Raw genomic sequence first — 20,296 nt, forward strand, 5'->3', positions numbered from 1 at the left:
TTCACAAAACAGTTATTAGATAATAAATGCATTTGAGAATTGTAAGACTGATAACATTCTGTTTATCAGAATAACTATTTTGTATCTTTAGAATGTCTAGAAACAAATACTTGAAATGATAACAATTACTGTCCAATTTGCAGCTGAAACACATGTAAGTAGGACACATGATCAGCAATTCTAATTTAGAACTTGATTAAAGTTTTACAGACTGATCTGAGATCAGCAGCACTTACTGTTGCACCTAGCAACGTATATTCAGTTAAGGGCAATGGTTTTTTAAGCATTAAGTGAAGAATTCAAGAACTACAGAGGAATTTTACATCTGTAGAATAATACACTGATGTGGATGTGTCACCAAGTCATGTTGATGAACAATTTTCCTCTTATGAAAAGCTTCATGAGGCTTAAGTAAGTTGGCACATGAAACCCATGTCCTCCTGAAAGAGTGTTATTGTAACTTCACTAAAGTTGTTATGAAAATTAAAATAAGATACATCACATCATGTGTATTTGTATCTGTGTACAAATGTGCAAAAATACATTAATACTACAGAAATCATAATTTCTTTCTTGTGAAATACTTCCATGTCCCAGGGAACAGGCATTTCCAGTTTTCCAATTAAATGCAATCAGCCTGATGAATCTTGCTTAGCCCAGCAGAATTAAATTATGATGCAGCATAGATGCAGCTCAAAACTAGTTAAACATTTAAACTAGGACACCTTATACTTACAGAAGTCACTTGGTGGGTTGTGTGTAAGGTTCCTGTAGAACTCTGTTCTGTGAGCTTTCTTTAAACCTGTGCATAGCCCAAAATCAGATAGTTTTACATGACCCTAAAAAAACCCAAAACAAAACAAAAACAAAAACAAACCAGAGAAGATGAAAACATAATTTAGAAAGGCAGTGCTTGAAAAAGAAGTATTTAATAGCTGCATGTGCCTTCTCAGGCCATGATGCACTTGCACAGGCCAAGTAAGGAAATGATGCTTGAACTTTGGTGTAATGAGAGACTATGTTTTCTCTCAAACAGGTTACTGCCCCCTGGGAATGGTTACCTCTACAATTCTGAAACAGCTGAAGGCAGCTAGTTTGCCTGGTTTTGTTTTAGATACCACTAAGACTGAGAAAATTCCTGTTTATTTTGGTAACCTGGCTTTATTCAGGTTTCCAGACATCAATGCTAGATAGTCTACAGACTTGCGCATAACACTTACTGGGTCCACTTCATGGCTCACTATAGTCAGTCTAATAGAGTGTTTCCACTGCTGATTGGTTAATAAAACAAAATGAGATAACTGTAGGAATTGAACTGGTTATTTAGCACTGTCTGAATGTTTTATGCTTTCATTTGTCTTGAAGTAACTATGTGTATCAGTTTATAATGTGTCCAAATATGAGCATTTGGACACAAGTGGGTCCCACGTAAAAGGCTTGCCTTGAAAGGGCTTTCCAACAACAAAGGATGATTTTGCTTTAAGTATATTGGTGTTCTACAAGGAAAGGATAGTGACCATCTTCTGCCTTTATACTCCAGCTAGCCTCAGTCATTGGTTGTGGCCCTACTAGTTCCCACTGATTAGCACCACTATAAATGGCATTATCTGCAGACTGAAATGTTTAAAGCACAGGCAGTTTACAAGCACATTACATGCCTTGGCATCCAGCAGAAGGTTATCTGGTTTAATATCTCTGTGGATGAATCCTAGCTGGTGAATAGCATCTATGGCCAGCACAGTTTCAGAAATGTAAAACTGTGTCTCCTCTTCTGATAAAGTGTCTTTCTTCATTAGTAAGGTCATCATGTCACCTAATGAAAAGAGAAGAAATACCGCTTAGAACATTTTAATCACAAGACTAATTCTGCATGAAACCCCAGTAGAATACAAATTTAACCTTGTAACTGGCCTTTTAGCTACTAATTATAAAACTATTACTGCAAGGACCTACAAACCCAACATTCTTTTCTAGTAAACTGGATGTAAAACTGTTGAAAATCCTAAATGGGAATTTTTAATTAGATAGTCCAGGAAAATATAGTGAATTTTAACACATAATACACAAATTGCACAAATTTATTGCACAAATAAACTGTTTGAACAAGAGCTTCTTTTTGTTTTTACTGTTAATAGCTTCAGCAGTAAAAAGCAGAACATTGAATTAGAATAATTATTTAATCCAAGTCTATTTTAACACCCTTTCATAATCTTCCTCCTTCTCCTAAAAATCGGGAATAGTTACATTACTGGGACTTTAAAACAGTGCTAAAATTTTTATTATCACAGATTACAAAGTATGCTTGTTTCTAACATTTCACAAAGCTGACAACAAAAGCTAAGGATGAAGTACTTGTATCACTTAACACCACAATATACAGCTTACCTCCAGGTAAGAACTCCATGATTAGGTAAAGATTTCTTTTATCCTGAAAGCTGTAAAACATTTTCACTACCCAGGCTCCATCTGCTTCAACCAAAATATCTCTTTCTGCTCGAATATGGGCCACCTAAAATTTATTTTAAATTACTATTATTAAAGGACAATTTCAATATTTCAACAAGGAACACTATTATATTCCTAGTCCTACAATATATTTTCATAATCTTTAGCAAAGAAACTATTTTCTATGCTCTTTTCATACTCATATTTTTTACAATTTTTATTAGATCCTACAAAGTCCTCACAAAATACCCACCAGAAACCCACAGAAGTCAACTCAATATTGAAAGTAACCATTCACACAACTTTGCAGAAGCAATCTCTAGAAACACAAAGCATAGCTTGTAAACTGGTTCTGTTTGTTGGAAGAACTGACAAAGCTGGTGGAAAAATGCAATTCCCTTTATTTACTATATCCTAAAATGAAATTGAAATATTCAAAAAATTAGAGCTGACCATCACAGAGCTTTATACAGTAGCATCCACACTGCAAGCTCAGACAAAAATTTAATATGTAACTCAAGATGCAAATACTGATGAAATTATTGGAAAAGGCCAGAGCTGGTCTTAAAAAATGCCAGAACAAAGAGGTAAAGTGGTATATGAATTATGATTACTGTCAGAAGACCAGATTTCTCATGTATGAATACAAAGAAACAAAGATCTAATAGCTACTTCTATACAGATATGTCACAGTTTAAATCTGGCAAGATAAGCCTGGGGAAACTACTCTAGCAAGAGTGAGTGTCTAAACTAATTGCTTCCTGCAAAACCCAATTCCTCCATCACTGTGAAGAGAGAAATGCCTGACTTACAGTGAACTACCGTCTAGTTCACAAACCCACATTGTACACAGAAAGTGCTCCTATGGGCGTACATGGCAAACCTTACTTGAACTGTACAAGTGTCTTGGCCAAGTGGGAAAAGGGCTAGGATAAGTTTCAGCCCTTACAGATTGGCAGATAGCAATGCACTCAGTGGTCAGTATTAAAACAGTGTAAAAATGTAAGTGTCTTGGGCTGCTTAAGCAGAGGGGAAAGGGAAGCAAAGCGAAGATGGAGCCATCTGGCCCAGAACTGATCACCACTGCTACTGATGTTCCCAAACTCACTTGGCCAGGCTCTTGGCTCACATCTGACCTTGCTCAGTATATTCCAGTCCCATCTGAGGCTTTGAAAAATATATGGAGAGCTGCTACCCCATGAATTCACTGGTAACTAAGAATAATGGAGTTTGGAGGAGGGGTGTTTGTTTACTAGGACATACCCTCTTCCTGAAGGCAAATGAAAGACATGCGTGGAAAAATATTTCTTGACAGCGCTAAGATTTTCATTATTCATACACCAACAAGCAGCTTCTGGAGAGAAAGTATGTACCACTATTCCAGCTTTGAGGGCTCTTTCCAATAAGCAGCAAACAGTCTTTTGCATGTCTTCACCAAATCTACTGGCCAGGAACATCTTAACATGTATGCATTCTTTTCACAGGGTTTCACAGAGCAATGGGTACCCTCTCTGTAGCAGACACTCGAACTTTGATTTCTATCTATTCTCATTAGAAAATATTTCTTTCCACCTTCCACTCCTCAACATATATATATTAAAACCATGCTTAAAAAACAGCCATGGTATTGCCCAGTGCCATCAGGCTTGAATAACAATCTTAATTTTCTTGTATTTGTGTCCTGTGTTGCTTTCCATTGAACAAATCAGGCAATGAAAATTACAGCAGATAAACACTCTGCAGGGAAGATTACTATCCCAAACTAAATGGAGAGTGTGAGATCAGCCTCCTTGCCACATAAGGTTACGAAATAGCAGCAGGGCTTTAACAAGAGGGCCACACACATCCTGGCTGCTGTGCAGAACATGCTGCTCCTCTGGTTCCCTATATTCAGGGAATGGGCTTGAGAAGACAAAAAGTCTGCACCAGGAAGAAAATTAAGTACAAGTACCACTGCAGGGAAATGTAATACAAATGATGGGTAAGGTTTGGGCTGGTAAGGAAAAGTCCTCTTATCTGCCCTTTTGCCTGAGACATCCACACTTGATTTCTCTTGCTTTGTGGTGCTAAAGTACTTGCTGTGTTCTACCAGGATTTCGGAGTGCAGTATTAACTAAAAGCAAAATCTAGCCCAAACTAACAAGACCCAACTAAAAAGCAAAATAAAGCCAAAGAACAGTGTAACATGTTAGTATCTAACCAACAAAAGAAAACATTAAATACTCTCAGTTTTTACTTTGGCACAGTAATACTTTTCAAGAAGCATTTTTCTTGAATGCAGGTTTACAGATTAAGTACTATAAAGGTCTGCAGTGATAAAGAAAGGGAAAAAGAAAAATAAACATCTTTGTCACTATGGCAAATTGGTTGTAAATGAAACATTTTTTAAAATGCTGTTACAAGACCTTATTTCCTAACTTCTACTTATTCTTTTGTGGTAACAATTTATTCTAATGTGGTAACAACTCCATAGATGTTTTGGACTACTATAAAGCCCCATTATTGAGGCTTTTGAAGTGGAAAATATAACCAAATAGTATCTGCCACAAAGAGTTTTGGCAATTTTCTAGACGACGTAAGCTTGAAATCCAGGAGATTTATACAACACAAACCTGCTCTTTCTCCAGCATATCTGCTTTTCTTAGTATCTTCATTGCGTAAATATGACCCGTGTCCTTTTTCTGAACGAGGCGTACCTATAATGAGAAATATATCCTAATCAGTCTTCTCCACCTCAGAAATTAGATCCCAGCGTGGAATCTACTGGAAGGCCCCAAAAAATACTGTAAGGCATGGAAAAGTTCTTTTGTTAAACATTTGAAAACACATGATAAAATGTACACGTATAACACTAGTGATGAACAGATAGTCCAAGTAGTTATTGTTTTAGGAAAAGTCAGCAGGCACAGTAAATTCCAAGTAGCTGTGAGATTGTGTGTGCTAAAATTCAGGAACAGATAAAACTGTGATGTGACACCGGGCAGGGAAGATATTTACAGAGAGGTGCTGTGCAACTGCAAATCCATCATTTCAGGGGGCCATGTGGGCAACATCAGTTTTGGAAGCAGTGGGAAACTAAGGGCCTTCCCAGGGGCCTTGAGAAATCAATGCATGTAATGCATTACTGGACTTATGAGTCTTGAACAATTACTCAAATAGCTATTTTTCTGCAGTAAAACTCCCCAACCAGAGCTTTTTATTCTGTAAAATGCTTCATTTTAATGTTAAAACCCAATTTTAATATCCTGTTCAAGCAAGAATACCACAAACCTCCCCAAATGCTCCTCTTCCTATAACTTTCAAAGATTCAAAGTCATCCAAGCCAAGTCTAGTCCTCTTCAGTCGCAGAAATTCTGTTTCTTTGCGAGCGTGTTGTGACCTACGCAGTTTTTTCTAAGGAGACACATACGCAGAAATTTGTATGTCATTTGACAGTAGAAAGTCAAGTTAGACATATTCCTGTGAAGTATTCTCTCTCCCATTAGTATTACAAAGGAAATGTAAAAAGAGAAGACTTTCTGAATTTCTCAATGTATGATGTATGAGCACAGTCTTTTTATATAGAGGCCTCAGGCCAATTTCACTTTTTGGAGGGGTTGTTTAAATTTTTTTATTACCCAGATAAAAAGAAGCATTAATAAAAAAGTAATAAAAAAAAAATCATGGTTTGAAGTATATCAGTCCAAAGGCCAAAGTCAGTAGCTGTGGCAAGGGCTCTTGGTTTGGGGCAGTGTAAAGCACAAAACCTGCACCCCAATGGAAAGAGTGATGACAGGCAACAAGGAGCCTAAGAGGCAGCAGAGATCCAACTTACATAGCCTATAGCAAAATCCATTTGGTTTATAGCAGGCAAACACTCGTATTCGAAAGAAAAATCTGTCCAAATCCTGTCATGTTTTTTGTTCTACAAAAACATCAATGGGATTAAATCTGAGAGAAGACAAATACCTGTGGCAGGAAACCCTTTTTGCAGGATGAGGATGTGTTTTGCCAATTAGCAGGCCTAGTATAAAGGACACAGCCAACAAAGATGAACCAATAACCAAATTGTATTTGATACAAAAGTGTCAGTACATGAGCGAGCATTGGGGGTACAAACAAGTCAGTCAGATTATACATAATTGACATCAATCCCACTGACCCCAACAATGACACCACACAACGAACAACGGGTGGAATAAATGGTGAAATTCAGTTTCCCATAGAAGGGACAGGAGACAACCAAGTCAACAAGCCAAATACAGCCTGCATTTACAAAAGCCAGACCTGACTGGAGCCCAGTTCCAGGGAGTCAGGAGGTCCTTCCCCAACAGGAAACTCTGCAAAGTACATCCACCTCACAGACAGACACTGCCCCTTCCTGCAAGTGGTCCCAGCTTTTATCCCTAAGTGGGACACATGACCTTTGTTTACTTAATGCTGGACACCTGGGGCTCATTTACCTAATGGCTCTCCCTGCAAGGCTGGCTGCACACTGGAGGGAAGCCTAAAGGCAAACTCACCCCCCTCCTTTGTGAAGGACTGTGGGAATCACCCATATGTCAACTTAATTTAGGTCTTGGGGTTGTAACCCCAGAATTTCAGGATGTGAGACAAGACACAAAGCAATATGGCTAACAGTCAAGCTCCCACATTTATTAGAAAAACAAGTCCTTACATATTCTTGTACATTCTAAAAATAACAGTAAATCCGTGTGTTGCTCTAGCACATGCTCATTTCAAAAACTAGTTCCTCTCAGCACTTTCAATAAGGACTACTAACCGCATGCAGCCAGTAGATAAGTTTCTGCTTTAGAATTTTAAGGAATCCCTTCTTGTCTGCTTCTTCCCTAACAAGCACAAATTCTTTTGCTTTTGCCATTGTTAACCTAGATGCCATTAGTCTTCTAAAACAAGTGCGTCATTAATTTAGACATCGTTAATCTTCTAACCCAAATGCTGATAATACTTCTACATTGTCAGTGATGCAGAAGGTTCACGACCAGGCATACGCACCCATAAATACCAACCTATGCTCCCAAAGATGCCGAGAAGACCTCGGAGGCTGCTAACGAGATCCATCAACCTGCTAGGTTTTGTACTAGGATGACAGCATCATTTAAAACCACAAGATGGCATTATGCACCCACAGCTTCCAGAAGCCACACAGACTCAGAAATTACTAAGGCACTGTTCCTACTTGTTTTCCTGCCTATCCTGAAGGCAGTACAGGCATCTATGGTGTGATGGACCTCAGAAAAGCAACTTACCATCCAAAGTTTTGAGAGATGCCAACTGGACAGAGATCCCTCATCTGTATACAAACGGAGCAAGGGTGGGCCTCATTTATTGTTTAAATCAGGAAAAAATGGTTCAGCATTTTGCTTTCTATCTACTTCTTCCAAGCACATCACACCTTTTTTTTTCTTGCCAGATTTAATGGCAAGTAATTTTAATCTTTGAAAAGCATACTATATACTTGCTGTGCCCATGTCTCATAAGGACTTAAGGGTGGCATGAAAAGCCTTAGCTATTGCAAGTATCATTCACAGCTTCCCTAATAACTTACTTAGAGAGGCAACATTCATTTACAAAATAAAACCTAATGTCATGCTAGCTAATGTTTCTGTAAGTTCCTCAAATGCCGATTTGAAGTTGTGAGACAAAAGCAGTCTCTTCCAAGTACTTAAGTAGTAGTTACCTCCTCATCTGCAAGGCCTTCCTCTTCCATAGCCACTTCTAGCTGCTTCTGCCTGCAAAGGGGAGAAATAGAAGATTTTTTAAATTATTATTAAAACCAGACATAACACTACAGAAAGAAAATGCCTTTGCTTCACATATTCTAGATACAAAAGAATTTATTTGGAAATTTGAAGACTTACTGCCCACTCCATCCATTTACTCATTTGTGACCAAAGCTGTTGATAATGTGCAAGCAAATTAAAGCACACATTTATGTATTCGCAGAATTGAGAATTAAAGGTCCAAACATGTAATCACTCTAATGACATCTAATTCTTCATACAATCTTGTTGAAGTAAAGCTGGTTTTATCAGTTAGGATTAAAATCAGAATAAACAGGGTGGTTTTGCACCATCTCTATCTCAGCTCTACCTCTAACACCTCAGCCAGCTCCAGGTTTTCTCCTCCAGTCTGCCCAGCCTTGCTGAACTCTCCCTGGTCACACACCCGGTCCTGCTTACTGGTCCCTTACTCTCATGCCAACTAACTCTACCTCCTGGATTCATCACTGTCTCCTCCCAGTGTCCTGCCCAGACCAGGGCTCACCAATCCCAGGGCTCCTCCAGCTGGTGCCATGCCAGGCTGGGAGGGTCTGAGCAAGGGAGTGAAGCCTGGGAGCACCCCACAGACAGGGGGTGCTCAGCACATGGCAACATGTCTAATGGACCCCTCTTTCCACCCATGGGATGCTTCTTTATGACTGTCAGGGTACAACTTCCAGAAAGCTGGTTAGCCGTTAGCAGTGGCCAAGAGTTTCAAGGCTAGGTGCCAAGCTGCTGGTGTCTTTCCGCACTTTGGGAAGTACAGAAGGATCCCCTAAGTTAAAGGCCCTCAGTAGACAGTCTGTTCTCCTAATTAGAAGAAACTCAGTTACAGGGGATAGTGACTAAGTATGATGAAGAGAAACCTTGCTGCTCAGCTGAAAACCCCTCAATTGAAAACATATTACTTAATTTCACATGCTGATGACAATTTGAAACCCAACATTCATTATAATCAAATGCTTGATGCTTTGACAATTCAAGTAGAACTTCACCACATCTGAAGCAGAACTGGGCACCAATGAGAGAAGTTAAAGTGGAGATGACCAACACATACTCCCACACAAGGAATACCAGTCAACACCACCCAAGGAGAATTTACAGGTGGATATTAGATTATCCCCAGAATTCTTCCTGCCCATCCAAGAGCCTCTCAAACCCTCCATCACCAACCCTATGCACTTTACTGCCCCTTATTTCCACCCCAGGCCACCCTCAGCCCTGCCTCCTTTCCTTACTCCATTACCCTGCCGAACACCTCTCCTATCAGTCCTGTTCCCTACCTCCTATACGCTCCCTTCTGCAGGGTTTATGAGTCTTGGCATGAGCTCCTTGCTGCAGAGCATAAACAGACATCACAAGCCACTGCCTTACACAAACTCAAGTTACCACCCATCAGCAGCTCCGCAACATCTACCTCTGTAGAGTTTATTCCCTGTGGCACAAGTAGAGGAATGAGGTCACCAGCCCCACATGCAGAAGTAGAAACCTCACACATGCTGCAAAGTAAGACCCTGCACAGACCCTGCACAGAGTGGTTTCTCCAAAGTAGCAATAATCTGATAAGAATGTCAAAAGTGGAGGTCACTCAGTGACTGCTTGGTGCAGTAGCTGCGAATATTCACAGGCTTACCAGCACAGCCAGAAGCTGAAATGTAACCTCTGCCCTTTGGGGATTAGCTCATTGCTATCAAGTACAGAAAAACTGAGAACTGCTCCATGCATGGAGATCAAAGTACCCTTGAACAAACACCACCAAAACTCAACCAAGAAAAGCTGAAGAGGGGTGAGAGGAAGCAGAGCCAGTACCTGGTCTCTCTCTCTTCATGCTGTATAATTAGGTTGCTGTAGAAGTTCTCCAGGGTAAGTTTGGCCACCGTCACTCTCTCCCGGGTGTGGTTACTCATGGGAAAGGATGTTGTAGTCCCTGCAGTCATCGCCATGGTAACATGTACTGTGACAGAGCATGTCAAATCATTACTCACTTGGGGAAAAAAATAACCCAACCAACAACAAAACACCTCCTTTTTTCCCACTCCATATTCTTAGATGCTATAGAATTCACAGGAAAAGGACTGTTCTTTAGACATAAGAAACTCCATCAAAAAAACTGTATTATAGAACTATCCCTAAAAGATAACAGGAGGACTTAATACCCACTCTCTAAAAAAATAACATGTTGGCAAAACAAAGGGTGAATCACAGCAAAGAATTATCCAGACTATGTGCAGCTCACCCAGCAGTGCTTATTCCACATATGAGGAAGATGTACCTCCAGAGGACTTGAGTCCAGCCTGGTGGAGGGAAGAGGTGGCAGAGCATAAAAAGTAAAAGGCAGAAGTGAGAGGAGGACCAGGCAACTCCCATAGCTGGACATGTTACTGATTTTATTAACAACTGAAATTAAATTATGTTTGATTTTAATATAAGTATAGAATTAAGAGATATTTTAGTAAAAATCATTATAAATTTATTGTATTGTGAATCTAGCAACCGACTGCTACTCTAAAATTCCCTATACAGCCCTGTACCAAGGTCAAAGGGATTGTTTAATGGGAACGGTTAGAACCTAGGTAACAAAACACAAGGTAATTTGTAAACTGATTTATAATACATACATAGGACTAGAAGAATGCAAGTAGTTGTCAAGGTCCAGGATTAATGGGAACTGAGGGAAGTAACAGTAACAGCTTGCAGGTACCTGCCAAGAAAACTGTGTCCTTAAGCAAAAGGTAATTCCGGCAGGGGGAAGATCGCAACCACTGACCCATGGACCACCTACTCACATTACACCCCAGACCCATTTCTAGACATTTCTAACCTTTACTGCGCAGATTCGGAAATAGTAGGAGAATATGTTAATGATTTCTTGGAAGTTTTGTGCTTATGTATGAAGACTTAATGAATATGTAAGAGTAAGTTCTATATAAGGTGTATGATTCTGGTGCTTGGCACGTGTTGTTAGTGAGAGCACTCCCCTATACGTCCGGCCATCAATAAAGAAGTGTCTGCTTATCTGCATCAAATTGGTGTCAGTAAGTTATTTTTATCCCGGATTTCGGTGACAGTTTCTGGCGACCCAGATGGGACCTCACTGAGAGAGACCAGAGGAGTTGGGGACCTGATCGGTTCCAGCCTGCACTGAGGATTTCTCAGGGACACCCATCGATCCCTGATCCATAAGGCTCTTCGTGACGTCCCCTAGATTCTGGTAAGACACTTCTCTTTGGTATTGGGAAAGTGGGTTAAAGTCCCACCCTTGAAAATTGGTATTGGGAAAGTGGGTTTGAGTCCCACTAGCGTAAGTCTGTCTGACAGACACGGCAAAAGCTGCGCAGGGTTGGACCAAAGGATCCTAGCGTAAAGTGTAAGCCTAGGCATCTGCCCATAAGACATAAGCGAAAGCTATTGCAGGGTTGGACAACAGTGTAGACAAGGGAACCTATATACTTTAATGAAAAGTTAGAAGGTTTTATGCACTTTACTGTGGTATTATTTATTGCCTCGATTGAGTATTGTGTGGTAATGAAGAACTGTTATATATATTATATTGTGTAACACAATATAACCGTGTTATTGTGTTACATACCTTTATTTATGGTAATAATTGTGGAAAGGTGTGAGTGTGTTTGTAAGCGTGAGACATGGAATTGAGCATCAAGCAAGTGCAGAGTTCAGATCTGCGGTTCTGTTATCCTGTGAGGGGTGCAGCCGGAGAAGAACGAAGCAACAGACTTGAACGAGTGATTGATTGTATATTGTGTTAAAAAGTAACTGAATCATGGCATCTAAGCTGACTCATTTGTTTAAAAGTAGAAGTATGGGTAATCTGGCTGCAAATGACAAAGTTCTGAAAACTTCTCCGTTGGGATGTTTGTTAGCACACTGGGGAGATTTGCATGACGATTTGCGAAAGAGTCAGATGACTGAATATTGTAATCGCTGGTGGCCTCTGTATACTATGGATGATCAAGAAAAATGGCTCAGGAATGGGACACTGAATTATAATACCATTTTGCAGTTAATGCTGTTCTGTAGAAGAAAATGAAAATGAAGTGCCATATGTTGATTTATTTTTCTATTTAAGACAAAGGAAGGATTGGCAGAAGGAATGTAAGGTGATTAGTACGGATAATTTAGTAATGGCTATAACTTCTGATCATAAAAAATGAAAAAGTGTTGTTCAACATGTGAACTTGGAAAAGATTGTTTAAAGGCAAGAATTGCTTCTACTGAAAGGGATGAAGGGCCGGAATTAGATATATCCCCTCCACAGAGAGAACGGCATCGGGGGCGAGAATATAGAGAACAGGTAGAGGAACCTGAGAGTAGTGGAATAGAGGATGTGGATGAAGGGTCATCTGAGGTTGGAATTCACACCCCTGTTTCTCGAAAGAACTTGGCAGCAGGTACAAACAATAGCTCCCCTGCAGCAGCGAGTTGGCAGTGATGGGACGGTGTATGTGCAAGTGCCTTTTCAGTGACAGATTTGATGGCTTAGAAGCAGCCAGCAGGAGCTTCTGAGAAAACAGGCAGCATACTAGATACTAGCATCAGAACACAGAATCTGGATTGGAGTGATTTACAGGTGATTTTAGTTAATTTGTTAAATGATACAGAAAAACAGATGGTATTAAAGGCTGGCAAAGCACAGGCAGAAGTGACTGTATTGAGTGGGACAACAGGTAGAATATTAGAGGAGAATTTTCCGTCTGGGGATACGCAGTGGGGATCCAAATAATGTGGAGCACAGAGAAAGACTGAGTTGGAATCAGAAATGGATTTTATATGGAGTTAAACATGCCATGCCTAGGTTTATGAACTGGTCTAAATTGTATGAGGTGAAACAAGATAAGAATGAATCTCCCTCAGTGTTTCTGGAAAAACTAAAAGGAGCTGCCAAAAAAACAAAACAAACAAAAAACCAAACCAAACAAACCAACAAAAAAACCTCAAAATGGATTTGAGAGTAGAAACTGAGGCAGCTCAGATATAATTGGCTTTGATTTTTATAGGACAATTGGTACCAGATATAAGAAACTGATTGACAAATTTTTAAGTATAAAATCTTGGAGGAGTGTGAATCTCAGTATAAAACTCTCAGAAAACCATCAGGTGAATATAGGTTAGTGCAAGACTTAAGAGCAGTGAAATCAAATAGTTAAGGATATATATCCTGTAGTGGCAAATCCTTACACGCTGTTAACAGCTGTGGTTTACAGTTCTTGATTTTAAAGATGCTTTCTTTTGTATACCTTTGGAGAAAGAAAACAGAAAATTGTTTGCTTTTGAGTGGGAAAATCCACAAACAGGACGAAAGATGCAGCTGACATAGACAAGACTATCCCAAGGATTTAAAAATAGCCCAACAATTTTTGAAATTCAGCTGGTAAAGGAGCTTGAAACACAGAAACAGGACAAACTAAAACCTGGACATTTACTTTTACAATATGTGGATGACACACTGATTGCTACAGGGAAAAAAAAAAATAAAAGATTTACCTACATATAGGTAAAAATAGATCTTTTTCATTTTCTGGCACCGAATGGGTACAAAGTACCCAGAGGAAAAAAAAAAAAAAAAAAAAAAAAAGCAGGGGGGAAAAAAAAAAAAACAACACAAAACAACAACAACAAAAAAAAATAACATGACAGACTGTGATATATTTGGACTTTGAGATTTCAAAAAGGCAGCGGCAATTAGGAACAGAACACTGATAAGCCATGTGAGCCGAAAAATATTCATGAACTCAAAGCATTCTTAGGAATGACAGGGTGATGCCAACTCTGGATCATGAGTTATGGTCTAATAGCTAAACTTGCTATATGAGGCCCAAAAGAACTCTCCTTTTACATGGGGTCCACAACAACAACGGGCTGTCACAGAATTGAAACATGCTTTAATGTCTGCACCTGCCTTAGGACTTCTGGACATAACCAAAGACTTTCAGCTGTGCGTTCATGAAAGACAACGCCTGGCACTAGGTGTGCTGACTCAGAAGATGGGAAGCTGGAAACGACCTGTCGGATACTTCTCTAAACAACTGGACACAGTGAGTAAAGGGTGGTCAAACTGACTTTGAGCTGTGGCTGCAACAGTAATGCTCATACAGGAAGCTCAGAAATTTAACTTTGGGAAGCATAATAACAGTCTATGTCCCACACATGGTGATAACTGTTTTAGAACAAAAGGGGGTACATTGGCTATCTCTGAGCTGAATGATGAAGTACCAGGTAGTACTGACTGAACAAGATGACGTGATCCTAAAAACACCTAACCTGGTAAATCCTGCAGTGTTTTAAGTTCCACACAGGAAGAAGAGCAACTGGAGCAGGACTGCTTGGCTATTTATCAAACATATACATATATATATTTCTTTTCTGGGTTAAGTAAAGGTGGCCCGTCCACCTATGTCAAAATCAGTAGGTTTTGACTTAGTAAAGGTTAGGCCAATTGTGAGGGTCGAATTTCAATTGTCAGACACTGCTTGTAATGTCACGAGATTCCCATCCTACTATCTAACCTGAGACATGAGTGTGTATTACAGTCAAGTTGGTAGTTACATAAAGTGCTTAAAGATAGAGGTGATTTAACAGAACTGAATAGAGGTGATTTTAGCAGACATTCATTTTTATTAAATATTTCAATATTTGCTAAATTTACCATTTCCTCTTTTGAATTAATTTGGTTATTTGTATTATTATGTAATTGAGATTCTTGAAAATTGAATTCTTCAGTTTGGGTGCCTACCAAGACGAAAGGTAGTCTATTCAGTCGCACCATATTGTCACAATCTAGTAAGGGTGGTCAGAGCCAATCAACTCCCCCTTATAGAGTTGTTAGGCTGTGCCCAACGTAGCCTGTGGGCTTGGCTTTGGGCGATCAATATAACTTACGTCTATAATTTGAACCACCTAATTATACTATCAAGCGGTCGGTGAAATCATTTGATAGAGCAAGGAAACTATAACGCCAATTGACTGGGGCAGAGGTCAGTTCAGTTCCCCCGAAGGGCATCCAGTGGGACCATGTGGAGGTATGACCACTGCAGTTAAGCCCAGTTAGTAACTATGATCCCCTTAAGAGAGTCATAGGTACTCCCTACTGAGTATGTTTATTCCAGTCAAGAAGATTCGAAGGATGTACCATTGGAGTAACCAGACTGGGAATTGTTTACAGATGGCAGCAGCTTTATGGAGCAAGGAGTTTGATATGTTGGATATGTGGTAACAACAGACACCACAGTTATAGAAGCAAAGGCACTGATGAGTACTACATCAGCTTAGAAATCAGAACTTATTGCTTTGATCTGAGCCTTAGAACTAAGCGAAAAGACGAAAGTAAATATTTGGACAGACACAAAGTATGCTCTTGGGGTGGTACATGTCCATGAAGCTTTGTGGAAAGAAAGAGGATTATTGTCCTCTCAGGGATCAAATATTAAGCATCAAAATTAAATTTTACAATTATTACAAGCAGTTCAAATATCAAATCAGGTAGCAATCATGCACTGTAAAGCACACCACATTAGGAACACAAAAGAAATTGCTAGAAGTAATATGGCCAACTAGACAGCAAGAAAATGAGTATTCCAAATGGCATTAATTCTCTCCAAAACAGTAACCCCTCATAGACGAGTAGTAGTTCCACCTTTGTTAATAAAAGAAATAATGCAACCTAAACATCAAGAATGTCATTAGGGAGCAGAAGCTTTAGTAACTTCTTTACAAAAACAAGTTATATCTGTTAAAATGATGGACCTGGCTAAATTAATAACTGCAAAATGTTATGTATGTTTGAAAAATAATCCAGTAATCAAGAAAAGAGTTCAATTTGGTAGATTAAAATCTGGTACAGAAACTGGAGATTATTGACAAGTAGATTTTTCAGAATTACCTAGGCAAAATGGGTACCAATACATTCTGGTGAGGGCTGATACTTTTAGAGGATGGCCAGAAGCTTTTCCCTGTCGCACCACACAAGCCAATGAAGTAGTAAAGTGGTTATTACGAGAAATAATTCCAAGATTTGGAGTTCCTATTGGAATTTTGTCTGACAGAGGTCCACACTTTGTCGCAGAAATAGTCCAAAATGTTAGCAAAATTCTTGGGTATCCCTTGGGATTTGCATACTCCATGAAGGCCACAATCCAGTGGAAAAGTAGAAAGAATGAACCAGACTTTATAAATGCAAATAAATAATATCTGTCAAGAGACCAATTTTAAATGGCCTCAAGCATTTCCATTGGCATTATTATGAATCAGAGTACAACCAAAGAGTAGAATCTCAGTCAGTCCTTATGAATTACTGTATGGAAAACCTTATCAGTCCCTAGAACCAAATCCAAACATGCATGTAAAAGGAAAACAGGATGTGTATAACTATTTGCTTTCTTTAGGAAAAACTCTGACTGTGATTCAAAGTGCAGTAGCGTGGAATAGACCATGATCCCTTAGAAGCTCCAGTGCATGATTTTCAACCAGGAGATGATGTCTATGTGAAAACGTGGATTTCCGAATGGTTTCCTCTGCAGGAACGCTGGAAGGGACCTTTCCAGATACTGTTAACCACCTTCACGGCTACCAAGATTGCAGAATCAGATGCTTGGATACACTATACCCGAGTGGAAAAAAAAAAAAAAAAGCACCTACTCCATGGAAAATTATAAGCTGTGATCCAAAGACTTTAAAACTATCTCTGAAACATGTCTAATATTTTATATAAATTTGTGATTGTTCCCCTTATATTGGCTTGGAAAGTGACGCTGGTGAGATCATGGGTTGATTTGATGTCTAGGAACAAAACTCAATCGAATACAGAACAATAATTAACATTCCTAAAGGAATGCCTGAAGAAAATTTGATGTTATTATTGATTAAGGGATTTGCCAACTTGCAGAACGTTACGTAAATTACTGCCAGTTTACCAATACCAAGAGCAGTAGGTGAATCTATTCCTCGGGGAATCTTAACTATGAATTTGACCTATCTAGAACACAAAAACGAGACCACTTATTGCAAACAAAAGCCAGTGATTCAATGGTATAAACAAGTGAAAGTTATTAGGAAACAATGGAAATCACCAGGAAAAAAAATCAGACTGCGAAAAACTACTAAATTATGACTTTGTAACAGGGTCTCAACCTAGTGCTTTGGATCGAGTTCTCCTCCCAGGAGGCCCAAACCCTAATCTAGGATGGTGTTCATATGATGAACAAATTAAAAACAATGTGAGCAGGAGCATCATGGAATGGCAGTGTAACAAAACTGGGCAAAGTACCCAAAAACAGGCACAGTGGGACTCTATGGTCTATGTCCATATTCTCACGATTTCAGTACATGGCCAGAACCCCTTGATGTTTTACTTGGGATGGTACCTAGATTAATAGAGTGTTTGCAATCCTTCCCTCGATAGTAGATAAAGGCACTACCCGACTAGAAAAGGAACATGTAGTACCATGGTGGAAATGTGAAAAGGTATATGATTGCAGCAGTGTAGACTTAATAATTCAAAGAATTCCTCATTTGGCAGCTGCTTTAAAATTTGGTTGTTATTGATGAGGTTTTTATAATAACCTCACCATGACTAGCATCTGTACAGCCAGAAGAGGTTACTTTTCTAGTTGTAAGAAATCTACCATTCAAAGTCCAGGACATTTAGTTTGGGCATTAAGTTATAGCACCTGGACAACCCACTTACCAGTAGATGGTAAGGTGAAACAAATTACTTTAGGCCTGCCAACATTGTGTCCAATTTGGAAGAAATCACCATTCAAGCGCTCCCTGGAAAATTTAAAATTACAACGAATTAAAAGGTTTGAAACAGATGATGACACCTGGAATGAACCATCAACAGGAGTAAAAATTGGCTGGACTTTTGGGGCCAAGCAGCAGATATGGCTTTTTTAAACCCAATAGTGTCCTATAGGAATAGAAAATGACTTCATCACTTAACAGGACAAGTGGAAAAATTGGCCAATGTTACAAGAAAAGGATTTAAAGAATTAAACATCCAATTACAGGCAACTTCCCGAATGACACTTCAAAACCAGATGGCATTAGACATGCTTCTGTTAAAGGAACATGGAGTGTGTGGATATCTCAAAGACAGATTGGATCATTGCTGCATTCATATCCCAAATGTTACACAGGATGTAGAACATGACTTAGATCTGTTAGGAAAATCGAAAAAGAAACAGAAAAAATTCAAGAAGATATATCAGAAGATTGGCTAAGAAAAATTTTTAGTGGATTAGGATGGAACTTAAAACTCTTGGCTTAAATCCCTAATCAAAACTCTATTTTTGTCCTTTTGATGATTATGTTGGTGAATGCCTGTCTTAAAAAACAGTTTACTAATAGGCTTGCAATACATCACAGAATTATGAGAGAAGTACCCACTATGCCACCAGACTACAGCCTGCCACCACCATCATCTGGTAAGACAAATTTTGCTTCAAAGATGAAAATGAATATAAGTATAAAAGTATTGAAATGATTTTCAACACTTTCAAAGGGGGGAAATATTACTGATTTTATTATCAACTGAAATTAAATTGTGTTTGATTTTAATATAAGTATAGAGTTAAGGGATATTTTAGTAAAAATCATTATACATTTATTGTATTGTGAATCTAGCAACCGACTGCTACTCTAAAATTCCCTATACAGCCCTGTACCAAGGCCGAAGGGATTGTTTAATGGGAACGGTTAGAACCTAGGTAACAAAACACAAGGTAATTTGTAAACTGATTTATAATACATACATAGGACTAGAAGAATGCAAGTAGTTGTCAAGGTCCAGGATTAATGGGAACTGAGGGAAGTAACCGTAACAGCTTGCAGGTACCTGCCAAGAAAACTGTGTCCTTAAGCAAAAGGTAATTCTGGCAGGGGGAGATCGCGACCACCGACTGATGGACCACCTACTCACATTAAGCCCCAGACCCATTTCTAGACATTTCTAACCTTTACTGCGCAGATTCGGAAATAGGAGGAGAATATGTTAATGATTTCTTGGAAGTTTTGTGCTTATGTATGAAGACTTAATGAATATGTAAGAGTAAGTTCTATATAAGGTGTACGATTCTGGCGCTTGGCACGTGTTGTTAGTGAGAGTGCTCCCCTACACGTCCGGCCATCAATAAAGAAGTGTCTGCTTATATGCATCACACTGGTGTCAATAAGTTATTTTTATCCCGGATTTCAGTGACAGACATGTCACAACTTTATGAGAATTTCAGACTCCAGAACTTCTAGATGCTACCAAAAGGACAGCACAAAATGAGAAAACAAATGGACAAAAACCCTAACCCCATCCTGATGAGAATCTATTTCAAGGATAGAAGACAGCCATCAAATATCTTAAGAGTTTTAAAGCTGCTTAACAAAATTACATGTGGATTTCTGTAAGTCATCACATGAAAACAAAATAATGAAATTGCAATTAAATGGAAAATTTCTGTTGCTTTTTTTTGTTTGGTTGCTTTTTTAAAGCAACAACCAGCCACTAAGCATAGAAAACCCTTCCCCACCACAAGGCCATTAGGCAATTAGACTTTCCATTTGTTTCCTTTCCTTTTCCTTTCCTGTCATGCTGCCAGTGAAATAAGCATTTTCTGAAGCAGTTTTTCCTTACAGAACTCTCTGTGTTCAGATTCTCAAACTGGGGGAGAATCTTCTATGCAGCTGTAAATAGGATACCCATGTAGATAAAGTACTTGTAGATCAGGGCACATGGTCACTGAGTACTTGAAAACTGCGGAAGAAAGAGAGAAGAAGAAAGGCTGCTCTCTTTGATAGCTTTCATCTTGAACACAAAGAACTTGGATGTACTAGAACAATGCCTTTAATGCTGGGAAAAGACATCTTAGGGCAGTCCTGAGTCCCTTGCAGCTGGTCTAGGGAAGCCAGAAGAGATTTTAAAAAAAAAAAAAAAAAAAAAAAAAGCACAGAGTTTGTTCTAAGACTGCCTGACCTACCTGGAAGTGGGTTAAGGCACTTTAGTAGGGCTTCACAGAAGGGAGCCACCACTAGCAGCATCTCAGCCCCACACTCCTTTGTTCAGGTTGTTTTGGGGTTGGTTTTGG

At 39.1% G+C, this 20,296-nt stretch overlaps 1 protein-coding gene across 5 annotated transcripts in view; it reads right to left on the reverse strand.

The window, feature by feature from the left end:
* Window positions 1-20,296, reverse strand: part of STK38L (serine/threonine kinase 38 like) — a 65,727-nt gene that overhangs the window by 12,931 nt on the left and 32,500 nt on the right. For 2 of the 5 annotated variants that reach the window (XM_026866690.1, XM_026866700.1), the window contains exons 2-8: window positions 10,017-10,161; window positions 8,126-8,177; window positions 5,716-5,838; window positions 5,058-5,141; window positions 2,386-2,509; window positions 1,659-1,813; window positions 737-839 (exon numbers count right to left, since the gene is read on the reverse strand). In XM_026866690.1, coding sequence (XP_026722491.1) covers window positions 737-839; window positions 1,659-1,813; window positions 2,386-2,509; window positions 5,058-5,141; window positions 5,716-5,838; window positions 8,126-8,177; window positions 10,017-10,150 — 775 coding nt within the window. In that variant the 5' untranslated portion in view covers window positions 10,151-10,161. Of the gene's footprint in view, window positions 1-736; window positions 840-1,658; window positions 1,814-2,385; window positions 2,510-5,057; window positions 5,142-5,715; window positions 5,839-8,125; window positions 8,178-10,016; window positions 10,162-10,443; window positions 10,581-20,296 lie in introns of those variants that run through there. The other 3 variants (XM_026866671.1, XM_026866681.1, XM_026866661.1) reach the window with 3 other exon arrangements.

The sequence above is a fragment of the Athene cunicularia genome, assembly GCF_003259725.1.
Source record: "Athene cunicularia isolate RWA chromosome 1 unlocalized genomic scaffold, athCun1 chr1_part2, whole genome shotgun sequence".
NCBI classification, from domain to species: domain Eukaryota; kingdom Metazoa; phylum Chordata; class Aves; order Strigiformes; family Strigidae; genus Athene; species Athene cunicularia.